We start from the raw sequence: 12,767 nt of genomic DNA, 5'->3' as shown, positions 1-12,767 counted from the left end.
CTAAGGAAGTATTTAGTTTTCATACCCAAGATTCGATTAGAATGAAGAATGATTGAGAAGAGGAGTTTTTTTTGTTGGCTTGCTACTAATCTCATTTTTATATTATGGGTATGACATCATTTTTATCTCTTTTCCCACCAAGAGTTCTAGTGTGTCTTTTGTGTTTGTAATCTCTGTCCAAATGGACAGTTGAGTCCTCAATGTAGTACTAGATCTAGTTCTTGGAAAGAGAGATATGTGTAACATTGTTGCTGATCATCATCCTCAACAATGGCGCTTAACTACAACTATTTGGGTTTGCAACACAAATCCCATCCCTCATGTGAAAGGATTTGGTAAAAGTTTTTTTTGTGTTGTCAATTGCTTCATCAGTATGAATTATATATGATACAGTATTGGTGATACTTTCCATTTGGAAAAAAAAAAAAAATGACCCATAGAAAACCTTACATATTGTGCACATCTTGATACATCATCCATACTCATCCAATACACATGTCATTCTGACCCTGTTTTGCTAAGTTGTAGATCCAGACATAGTTTCCAATCTTATAAAACAGGCAAATAAATAGGTTGCATTGGTTCCCATGCCCCTTGCTATCTCTATTGTTTTCCTTCCAAGTTCTTTGCTTAACAGTAAATACTTACTTTTAAATATAATGATTAGCATATGCTTATATCATCATTGTTGTTCTTGATAATCTCTAGTATTCAAGTCTATCTGTATCACAAATGCTCTTACTGTGGGCTTTATTTTTGCTTATCATCAGATGTAAAAATTATTATTTATTGTCTCCTATTTTCTCTTCTGAATACTCAAAATAAGGAAGCATCTTGGATGTTAAAACACATTGTTAAAGTTGCAGCATTGTGGTTCTCCATTGGTCGTGTGGTATCTCCTTTGGTAAGGTTCTTTTGTAAACTTTAAACTCAAGTGAAATGAAAGTAATTGAAATAGCAACCAAATTTTATTGTAATCACAACTCATCTTTATACGATGAATCGTGAATTTGAGGTCCATCAAACTCCCATGATCTGTGAATTTCTTATTTATTTTTCCGTGAACTAGGACTTGTTCTTATGTATTACTTCTTATTGATGTCGCGATTCACTTGTGCTAGTCGGTGGACCACCAATATCTGCCAACTTATTATCTGGAAATGTACATTCTAATAATTAAAGAGTAATGCTGGGATGACACAACAGTTCTACTTAGATTCTCATAATTCTGACGTGGCTTAATATTCATGTCATCCACTTAATGAGTCAGCAGCCAGTCATCTTTTATTATTAAAAAAAAGAAGAAAAAAACATAAACTTGGTGAAGAAGTTGACATCTTCTCCTCTTCTCTCCTTGTTAAGAGAAGAAACTTGGTGAAAAAGCTAAAAAAACAGAAACTCAAATTAATTGTTGCAATGGTTTAGTGAAGAACGAGGTTTATTGTTCGCGATGAATACTTCAAGCTTCAATGTTTTAATCTAACCATAGAATTCATCGTTAAAAAAACAAACACTGTTAATGTGTGTTGTGTTGAGTTTAGTCCCACATCAGACACTCATTGCCTTGTCTCTCTACTTATAAGTTCTTGGACCTCTCCCCTCATTGCCAATTGATTTTGTGTTGGACCGCCAAATTTATCAATGTGTTTCTCTTGTAATAGTGTTCTTTGAACGCCATTATAGTAAGCTATTCATAGCTTTCAAAAGACATGTTAATAGCTTACTCACTCTATCAAAGTATCCACATCTCCTACGATACTAACTTGAAATAGCTTGCTCTTGATCTATAGGTGTATATGCAACCCATAAACACCTTTGAAACATCATAAGAATCCTTCAAATATTTGTGTTGCTATATAAAATTATCTACAAATAGTAGATCATAAGTCTTCACCATAGCTTGCTTGATCATAAGCCTTTTCCAGATCTAACTTACACACACTATCCCTAGTTTATCTTCTTTAATGTGATTTGGGCCTCAACATGATTTTAGGCCATAAAATGTTCAATTTTATTTTATTTTATTTTTAATATAACCAGTTAAAATAAGAAAAAAAAAAAAAAAGGTCCCCTCGAATAAAACAACCCTTAAATCTTTGATCCAGCAAGAGTAGGCCACTTCAAACCCCAACAATCTGAGCAAATGTATCGGGAAAGGCTTTTCTTTTTGTCAAACAACAAAATCACTTGACTTTCAATGTTGAAATCAAACCATTTAAGGACTATGTAAGCTTGAACTAGTGGACGCCGCCCTTTCAAATTTATGTAGCCCCCTTAAAAACTATCTCATATAGATTTAATTTATGAGTTGTGCTAGAGTGACCTCACTTAAATGGTCGAAAGATATTGTAATAGAGAATATTACACAAGAAGGAAATTGATGAGCTAAAAGGAAATATAGTCGAAGTCGATCTAGAACTCCAATGCAGGAATTTCTCACAGAGGTTCATTAGAAATCCACCTCTTAAACATGGCAAAGCATTCATTAGGCTTATACTCTGGAGCTGTGTGTCCCCCTCCCTGCATGCACAAACACACATTATATATAAGTGTATATATGAGACTTCCTTCCCTCTTATACCATTAATGCTCTATGATTTTTTCTTCTTTGTTTTTGTTTTTTTTTTTGAGAGAGAGGAATTTCCTTGCCTTCACAGTTGCATATGTCATGCCATTGGAATAGGTTCTTGTGTATCTACATGAACAAGTAATACATTAGAGCTAGACATTGAGATTGAATTAAAGATAGGTTAATTTTTACTTAAACCCTATGAGTTTTTAGGTGTATTGTTGAGATAGCCCCTCAGTTTTCAAACTGATGACATACCCCTTGCCAGTCTTCTACAAGAAACTATCATAAAATAACTAAAAATATCCTAAAGCTTCAACCTCTTGTCAAAAATCCTTCATCTTCAACATTTAAGGTAAGAATTTTGATTTATTAGAAAACCCTTGATATTTTAGGCACCATCTTAGGTAACAACTTCATTTAAAGGGATTTTTGGCAAGACGTCGAAGATTCTCGTATTTTAATCATTTTTTGTTTGTCGCTCACATAAAATTGTGGTCAAGAAGGGAATGTCATCAAAATTTGAAAAAAAAAAACCCAGTGATATCTGATATATACACCAAACCATTGAGTGTTTGTCTTAAAGAAATGAATTATATATGAGTTTGTAAGTTTTGATCGATCAACCCTGCGACCTGGCCATGGACAAGCCATGGGTGCCAGTCATCAACGACGGACAAGTTGAGTAATCGTATCCATGCTTCCGTCGACATGTGTGGGACGCACATATCATGATCGCCACTGAGTCGAGAACAAATAAAATATTAATAAGAGGAAGACCAAATATAATACCAATAAGAGGTAAGAGGAGAATAAAGAGAATATTAATGGATGATTTCGAGCAGACAGCCCTAATGAGGCAAGCTATACCTTAGACCAGTCAAATTCAGCATTAATGGATCTGAGCGGGCTTAAGTTGATTTTTGGATTTTAGAAAAAAAAATCTTGCACTTTTAAAAATCATTTGGTAAGGGTTCAATCTCCATCATAATTGCAAAGAAAAATTAGTTAAAAACTTATTTTATAATTAATGAGTTGGGATCCTTTGATTCCTAAGAATGACTCATTCAAGAAACACATGATCCAACCCTTTAAACACAAAATCTAGTGGTTGAGATTTATGAGCATCGTGATAACGCAAATCTCGGATATACTTATCCAGAAGATAAATCTCAATCATTGGATTTTGCATTTAAAAGGTTGGGATCATGTGTTTTTTTTTTCCATGAGTCATTCTTAGGAGTCAAGGCATCCTGACCTTTTTATAATAGATTGTAGTTATTTTTAAAGAGATTTTATTGCCACACCAACTTTTGCTAATGCTACCACAATCATATGAAAATCACCAAAGAATTAGTTGGGGTGGCATTATGTGGCAATAGAAGCTCTCTATTTTTACTATAAAATTATCTATGTAAGAACAAATAATTTGCATATATAAACAAACTAACGGGCGCGGTTGTGCATTGTTAGGCTCTAACCCAGCCCGGGACTTAATGGGTTGGAAGATTTTGAGCCTTACCTACCTATTGTGGGTTCAAGATCAAGGCCCTTACCCTTGTTCTTTAGGTGACTGGTCCGGGTTAGTGGGCCCAATTAACACCCCTCATATTCTCACCTGTATATCAAACATGGGTAGCCTCGAGTGCTAAGATTACGATGATATTCTATACTGCTTTCCACCTCATATTCGTAGGGTAATTCGTAGTTGCACCTGATCCATTCTTTCACTGTTCCCTGCTCATCATCAAAACTGTTATTTCCATTCTTCTTGCTGATTGACCCCTAGAGAAATAGCAATGTTCAAAGAATTGAACCGGACTGGATCCAACCCAAAATTTGTCTAATTGGTCAGACGATAATTGGACCGTGATTTCGTTTGGATGGGTTAATGCCCGTAGGTCATGAGTTCGATACCGAATATGAGCATTAATTCCTCAGGTGCCACCCACGAGGGTGCACCCTCACTTACCTAGTGCGTGTAATGTGTGAGGCGTGCCCTAGGACTAGTCATTGAACAAGACCATGGTCTATGGACTGGGCAAAGCCCATATATGAGCTCGGTTATCAAAAAAAAAAAAAAACAGAAATCACTTATTGTACTTGTATTTTTAAAAAGAAAATTATACCTTGGAATTTACATTTATTTGAAGTTGAACCAAAGGTGTGAAAGTAAATTTAAAAACATGAAAAAATAACATGTGCCCCTTTTGAAAAAAATATTCCATTATCAAATAAGTGATAGCCTTCTATGTTAAAATGTTTTAAAAATAGATATGACACTTCTTATTAACATTCACGTACCTTACGAATGTGGAGAGCCTTGCGAACACGATCATCATTTGCCCAGTGGTAGGAGAGCGAGTAACCGGGTGCCTAGAAAAATGGTGGTGCAGTTAGTCACTCAACATTATGGTAAACTCTATCCTCGAACAACGTATGATGCGCAACTGAGAGGGAAGAATATTGTTAGGGATTCTCGGGAAATTGAATTTTTAAAAAATCATTATTAATTTAGAGGAAATCTGTGTTGTTTCACCCATCTCAGCCATTTCATTTGAGGTTTAAGAAATCATACCGTTATCGTTTGTTTATTATAATGCTCTCCTATTCAATAAAGTAAAAATAATTTTACAATATGAGTTGCAATCCAAAGTGGTGTCCCGTTCCTATAAAACATATAGTGTCTACCTTGCACATTTGTAATGTTATTTATTTTGATGAAAATGACCTTTTGATGATAGCGAGTTCAAATGTAATATGGGAGCCATTTTGGAATGTGGAGGACAATTTTAGAAAAAGAAAAAAGAAAAAAGAAAATTGGCATATACAATCATCTACTCCTGCTTCTCTTATCTATGATGTAGATGTAGGTACGTTGTTGAACCACCTAAATCTTGTTGCTATGAAGTAAGTGTGATCTAAGTAGATATTTAGTTTAGATGTGTATGCATATGCATGAGAGACACATCTTGAAAGTGCCAACTTACTATGTTGATAAAGGTTTGTAAATGTTGATTGTGATGTAAATGTCTTGTATTCTGTTGCATAAGATGTGGGGGTCGGGGTGAAGGGGGCAATGTCCCTTCCCAAAGATGCGGGGGGTGGAGCCCTTGTTCTGAAATTTTTGAAGGAGTATGAAAAGTGCAATCATATAATATTTTCTTAAGGGATTTTTTTGTTTTGGGGAGTTTTAATTGTCTTGGTAACTCTCGATTATATAGATAGAGATCTCTAGGATTATAAAACTTAAGAGAGAAAATAGTGATTGTTCTTGTTCTGTTTCATGGACATAGACAAACTGTCAAACCACGTAAATCTTTGTGTGTTTGTGTGATTGTATTGTCTTTGCTCTTGTAATTTTTTCACATAGATATCATAGTTTGGGTTCAAAATTGCCATCTTCACTTAGTAATTATTAACAACGAATATATATATATATATATATATTGGGGCGGTTCATGGGACATATGTAAAAACAATGGTTTTTCAAAATATGGGTTAGAGGTTTTGGATTGAGCTGGTTTTTTGCGAAGATGGTCACTATGGTGAGAAGATCATCTTCACAAAAAATTAGCTCAATTTGAAACTTCTAAATCCATCAAAAGTGGTTTACAAATTATTGGTAAAAAATCGACGGTCCACATTCTAAATCACTTTTAATGGGGTTAGAAGTTTCATATTGGATTAATTTTTTTTTTTCAGACGATCTTCCCATCATAGAGATCACCCTCATAAAAAATCAGCTCAATCCAAAACTTCTAACCCATATTTTGAAATTTTATTAATGTTACATTGTTTTTACATATGTTTTTTCATTCCATTCCATATATATATATATATATATATATATATATATATATATATATAATGCCGAAAGCCAATAAAGTGGTTATTTGATGATGTACCATCTCACCCGGCATGTGTACATCATTAAATAACTACTTTTTTGGCGGAAGGGCATATAAAGATTTGAAGACATGATTTGGGGAGCAAACTTAATCAGTCTCACCATCTCAGTTATCCCTTGGTGGGTTACTAACCATTAATCTGCTTGCTTTTTAAAAAAAATTAAAATAAAATAACAAAAATATGAGACATTACCCTACACCCCTCTGGAAAAATGAATCGAGAGATGAGGGATTTTCTAGAGTTGGTAAGCAATCGTCTGTTTCGATCAATCATCTTCCTTGGCGAATGATGAGAACACAAAGGCTCCAAAATCTGTGCAGTATTTACTCCTGAAATGCACTGAAAATGAATATTATCATTTTGGTCGTGGATCCAAGTAATAAAATAGAGAATGAAAAGCCACGTAAAATAAAACTAAATTGCCTTACATTCTCAAATGCCTCGCGATCGTTTGAACACATTACATTGCTAAGATCAAAATTTACATACTTCCCTTTACAATTTCGCTTCATCGACTGAAATTAGAAGATTAAAAAAAATGTAATTCTTCTTGTTTAATTATTTTAATTATAAATATTTAAATATAAATTTATATTAATATTTTTTCTAATTAAATTGATTCAAATGGTTTGACTCATCCAAGATGAGATGAACATGAAAAGTTTATGAGTTATATTACCTCGTAGAGTTCATCTGATATAAGACCCATCCCATGAGCAAATGGGACTTGTGCATTCTCTTCGAGATCTCCATTCGTAACCGGATTGCCAATCAAATACCCCTTAAATCATTACGACGCATAAAATAACAAATCGAAACATGGTTAATTTTGTTCGCGTTCGTTTGTGATTAATATGATCTTAATGATTGGTACTAGTCTCATTTATTCAGTCAAAGTTTGTACACTCTTAATAACCTTATGATCAATATGCAAATGTATCAAATTATATACCTTAAAATTGAGGATTGGCTTCTTCTCAGCTTCAATATCTGAAAAGCCAAACACTCAAATCAATTGGATTTCATTTAGAATCCACCAATATATGTTGTTTTTCTTTACTTCGATACGAAATGTAAATGTGGTATTTGAAAACAAAACGCAAAGGAACAATTCTTACCATTTATTAATTGTTGAACGATAACTGGAATAATCATGCCAGAATATGAATCACCACACACATAGAGCGGGTTTGATAAGAAATCTGGGTGATCAATCAACCACTGCAAATGCAAACACCACAAATTATATTCTTTAAATACAATTGCTTTGATAATTAATGTTCTTTTGATCTCCATTGTGATCGATGTTAGGGTGGGCCCCACACATTCATCATCTTATGATGTCATGTGTTCCCAATAAAAAATTTTAGCCTACTCTTGGTGGAGTGGATCTACACACCAAAAATCAGCTGATTTATTATGGTGTCTACGTGGCATATTTAGATAGGAGTTTATGAGACATTGGGCTTGTAACCAAGCCGTTTTCTTTATTTCACGCAGTCCAATGCCCTTATTCTCCATTAAATAAGCACGTGCCACGTAGACACCCTGTTTCCTTACAGGAACGGGACACCGATCCAACTCTTGTTTATTACTGTTGATTCATGTCATTTTATGTGTGGGCCTGATTGAGTGTTCCACGTACTCACCTTTCTCAGAAATTCATAGCTGTGTTGTACTGATTTTGTGTCTCCAATGTTTGAGACTTGCATGGTCCTTGAATAAGAGAATCCAGTATCAACAGGTTCATCAAGAAAGATGATGTTGGCAATCTGAGAATACATCATCACCGTTAAAGCAGATCATGAACCTACTAACCCTCCAAATAAATGGGCCGGGCCCGATTAATAATTACCTTTGTCCATGAGTTTGGGTTCAGCACCAAAGTGGGTAAGCTACCGTTGTATTCTGTATTTTCAAAGTAAAATGGACCTAAAAAAAGAAATTAAAAAAATAAAATATCAAGCCATTGATGAGGGCCTTAGCTTAAGCTTGTAGTTGACACTTGGGCTGGCAATGGACCCAGTTAACCGGAATGGAGACCGAAAACCACAGTTCTGGAGTCAGGTAGGAACCGGAACTGATTGGTTCTATCCAATGGGTATCCCGGATAATCAAAACCGATTTATGTTAAGATTTTTTTATATCATATAAATAGTTAAATATTTTCCTGCCTTGTAAAGTTTTTCTAGGTTTTCATATTAATTATGCAATCTGATTTAAATTGTTCATCTTTTCTATAAGTTTTCAACGTTTCGGCCAATATGAATTAGAAGTTTTGGAATGGGCTAATTTTTGTGTGAGAAAGATCTCCACACTATTAAGATTACAACTTGAGGGGGTTGGAGGGTTAACCTAGGCTCAACCCAAATGGCAGAACCCTCAACTCGAGCTCAGCTCAATCCGATCATCAGGATTGAGCTCATAAATCCAAGGTCAACCCAAGTGTGATTTTCTAAAACCGAGTTGAGCTCCGATTAGCCTAAGTTCAATAATTTTGGGTGCGTTGAATAATCCTAATTTCATTTTGATAAGCAAATAATTTTTTATCTAAAAAAATGCAACATAAATATAAAATTACTTGTAAATAAAATCACATATAACCTTCAAATCTATCATTGAGAGAATATTTAGACAAATTATACTAAACCAAAGCTCACATTAGTAATATACAATTGTCGACAAGCTATGATAATAAGATTGAATTAATAACACACACGCACACACACACACGCATATACTAATATAAATATTTTTATATATTAGTATGTAAACATCAGGTTTAGTTAAGTTGCCCAAACCCTTAACTCAAGTTCAATCCGAATTGAGGTTAGGTTTAGATATTCTAACCTAGGCTCAACTCATCTTCTACATAACTCAAGCTCGCCCATCAATCGGGTTGAGTTCCGACTAACTTGCTCAAGTTGCAACTTTACTCACCATAGAGATCATTATCATAAAACATCAACCCATTCCAAAACTTATAACTTATATAGGACAAAATGCATTGGTTAAATAGTTTTTTTTTTTTTTACCCAATGTGTTTTGTTTAATATGGGCTAGAAGTTTCAAAATTAGATTGATTTTTGTGAGGATAATCTTTACATTATAGAGATTATCCTCATAAAAAATCAGCTCATTCCAAAATTTCTAATCCCATAAAAAATGATTTACAAATTAACAGTAAAAATTGAAGGTCCACAATTGTTCAACTTATAAATTGAGGTTACAAATTCTGAATGAGTTGATTTTTTAGTGAAAAAGACAAGGATATATTAGTTTTTTTTTTTCATAAGAAACGCTTTGTTTACATAATAAATAGTAATATAATCATTGCCAATATAATAAATGCATTTATTAAGGGTATAATACATGTATTAATTATGTAAAAAACTAGTATACCTTTGTCTTTTTCACTACAAGACAAAATATGCAAGGTATTATTGAAAAGTGAATTTAGTAGAGAATGCAAACGTCCCCTCAATGGCTTGGATATTAGCATTCCCCATATATATATATATATATATATATATATATATATATATATATATATATATATATATATCTATATATATATATATATTCTATGGTGAGCATTCGATTGATACTCTTAGGATGACAATGTTGGTTGACAAAATTTTTCCTATATAACTTAAATTTTTTGGATTAGGCTGATTTTTTGTGAGGATGATTACTATGCTAAGGAGATCATCTTCACCCAAAATCAGCTCAATCTGAAACTTCTAAATTCATCAAAAGTAGAATTTTCAATAATAAAAAAATGACAGTTCACAATTCTAAAATAATTTGAATGAGGTTAGAAGTTTTAGATTAGGCTTATTTTTGGTGAGGTTGATCTCCTCACCATAGAGATCACCTTCACAAAAAATCAGCTAAATTTAACATTTTTAGCTCACATAGGACAAAAGTTTTAACTTCGTTTTGTCATCCTAAGATAGTCAGTTGAACGCCCCCCATTTTCTATATAGGTAAGTTGGACTTACTCCAAGCTTCAAAATTCTTTTGCAATGGAGTCCGACTTTGAAGCAGGTAGCCCACTTCAAATTTTAAAGGAATCCTCTTCATTATAAAACATATGGCATTTGAATTTATTTCAAGTCTCTACATTTCTGCCAAAATTGGAAACTTGAAAGTGCCACAAATAATCCTATGGAGATGGTTCCTTCAAAATTTTGAAGCGAGCTACCTACTTCAAAGTTTTTTTCCTTTGCAATGATTCGAACCAACTGAGCGTAAACCCATTGGTGATGCTTCTATTAATGATGTATCATCATTTATTAAAAGAACTGTTGTTACCACCCTAACTTTTACTTATTACACTTTAGTCAAAAAAATTTAAATAAATAATTGAGAATAAATAAAAAATTGAGGTGCAAGTAGAATTTCTCTATTTTGTGTGTGTGTGTGTGTGTGTGTGGTGGGGGGTGGGGGGTTCTAAGACTTTATATGAGCCTAATATTCACAATTACTAAAATTGTTTGTAGGAGATTGGTATAATGTTTTGTAATGTTGAGATAATAATTTGAGTCAGACCTTTGTAATATTAGAAGAGGATGTATTTTATTATTTAATTGGGTGTGATAAATAATTTAAGAAATTGGATGTAATAAGTAAAAGTCTTGGTGCAAATAGTCCAACAACGTTTCACACGTGATCAATGACATCAGGATAAAGTTTCTCTTTTGACGACTGCCTAACATATTTATTGTTTTTAAGATTCCACGTCTTAAAAGGAAAATGGGTCTTTGGGCCCACATTGATTATTATATTTATTTTTTTAAATACCAAATAAAAAAGTTTGCTTTTTTATTTTATTTGAGGTGACGGGCAGGAGAGAGAAAGATTCATTTAACAATCACTCATTTAAAAATGATAATTTTTCGTCTGAGGGAAAACCATGATTGTAAAGGGTAAGGAATGCCACTAACACTCTTTTGTTTTTTTCTTTCTTTCTCTTATCCATTTTTAAAGAAATGGAACTGATTATTACTCCAGTATTTATGATTTCGATTCAAGTAATTTTAGAATTAAAATCGGAACTAATAAGAATTAGAATTGAAAAAAAATTATAGCTCCGATTTATCTAATCTGACCTATTTCGTAAGCAAAAGCTGAGATAGTTGAACAACGAGGGCCACCAGTGAACCATATCACAAGAGGGTCCTCTTTAGGATTTCTCTCTGACTTAACAAAGTAGTAGAATAGCTGTACATCGTTCCCCTCTCCCACACCCACATACCTAACATAGAACATATGAAACCCACACTATTATTGGTAATTGTATCGTATCCTATCCGAAACAAGATAACAAACATAGAAATTAAACGTACCCAGTTTCAAGATCGAAAGGTAGAGAACCTTGAAAGCCTGGAAGAGATCTGATAGTTGAGCGAGAGACAGCTGTTAGTGACCAAGTAAGCATAAGAAGTAGCAAGATTATGAAGAGAGGATCCACTACTGCTCCCATTTCAACACCAACCAATTAAGCAAACTAATTTTCTTCAAGGGTTCATAAGATTTTATAGAGAGGATATTTCTTTAGAGCCGTGACTCAAACAAATTCAATTGAAGTGTTTTTCTTTTATTTTTTTTTCGTGGGAATGCCTAAGAGTACACTTCCATCTCAACCATTTGTCTGATGAAGTGGATTGGTGAGCCTCAAAGTCAATAGGCAACTGTGTTTTCTTTTTCTTTTTTCCATACGATTGTTATCTTATCCACGTCAAACGACCCCACACATATCCCATCACTAGACATTAATTGGGAAAATACATCTAAAAAAGAGTTTCATAGTCCAATTAAAATATTTGGTAATTTGTAAGTACATGAGGAGATGCTCTAGTAAATAATGGAACTATTTTTTTTCATTAAAAAATACTTTATATATAGTTACGTTATGTTTGGTACTACTTTTGTAATTTTTAGTAAATTCTGATTCTTATTTATTGATTGAGAATAAATTTTTCGATAAGGCTTTTTTATAAGATAAATTTATTTGACAATTTCGATGAAAAAACTCTATATGAATTAAAGGGGATTAAGAAAATGACTATTAACATTAACAATCTTATAAAGTAAAATTTTCCTTTCAGCCAATAATTGCAATAGTTGTAGAAACTGAAGTCTTGACTATAAGATGCTATGATTGATGAGTTTCTACAATTTACCTTCGAATAATGCTGAAATGTCCTCAAGATTGTAGAACATATCTCACTTTTCTGATGCGGAAGTGTGTAAGAATCACAAATGCTTTTTATAAAGATAC

At 33.3% G+C, this 12,767-nt stretch overlaps 1 protein-coding gene across 3 annotated transcripts; it reads right to left on the bottom strand.

Moving 5' to 3' along the window:
• Positions 1–2,253: 2,253 nt before the first annotated feature.
• LOC147406996 (serine carboxypeptidase-like 7) lies at positions 2,254–12,087 on the bottom strand. Of its 3 annotated transcripts, XM_086435357.1 has the most exons (14): positions 11,833–12,085; positions 11,596–11,741; positions 8,337–8,413; positions 8,131–8,253; positions 7,600–7,702; positions 7,434–7,471; positions 7,161–7,262; positions 6,910–6,996; positions 6,674–6,820; positions 4,874–4,945; positions 4,188–4,306; positions 3,197–3,310; positions 2,650–2,695; positions 2,254–2,520 (listed from the first exon to the last, which is right to left on the bottom strand). In XM_086435357.1, exons 1-14 carry the CDS (start codon positions 11,967–11,969, stop codon positions 2,437–2,439), a joined length of 1,395 nt encoding a protein of 464 aa, XP_086291483.1. In that variant the 5' UTR covers positions 11,970–12,085; the 3' UTR covers positions 2,254–2,436. The 3 variants fall into 3 exon arrangements, with proteins under 3 accessions (XP_086291483.1, XP_086291484.1, XP_086291485.1); XM_086435358.1 differs by lacking the exon at positions 7,161–7,262 and having other exon boundaries at positions 11,833–12,087; XM_086435359.1 differs by lacking the exons at positions 6,910–6,996; positions 7,161–7,262 and having other exon boundaries at positions 11,833–12,087.
• Between the last annotated feature and the right edge of the window lie 680 nt (positions 12,088–12,767).

This window comes from Akebia trifoliata, chromosome 3, assembly GCF_017979445.1.
Source record: "Akebia trifoliata isolate Shusen 1 chromosome 3, ASM1797944v1, whole genome shotgun sequence".
In the NCBI taxonomy this organism is placed as follows: domain Eukaryota; kingdom Viridiplantae; phylum Streptophyta; class Magnoliopsida; order Ranunculales; family Lardizabalaceae; genus Akebia; species Akebia trifoliata.
This window is presented reverse-complemented; position numbering and strand designations above follow the sequence as displayed.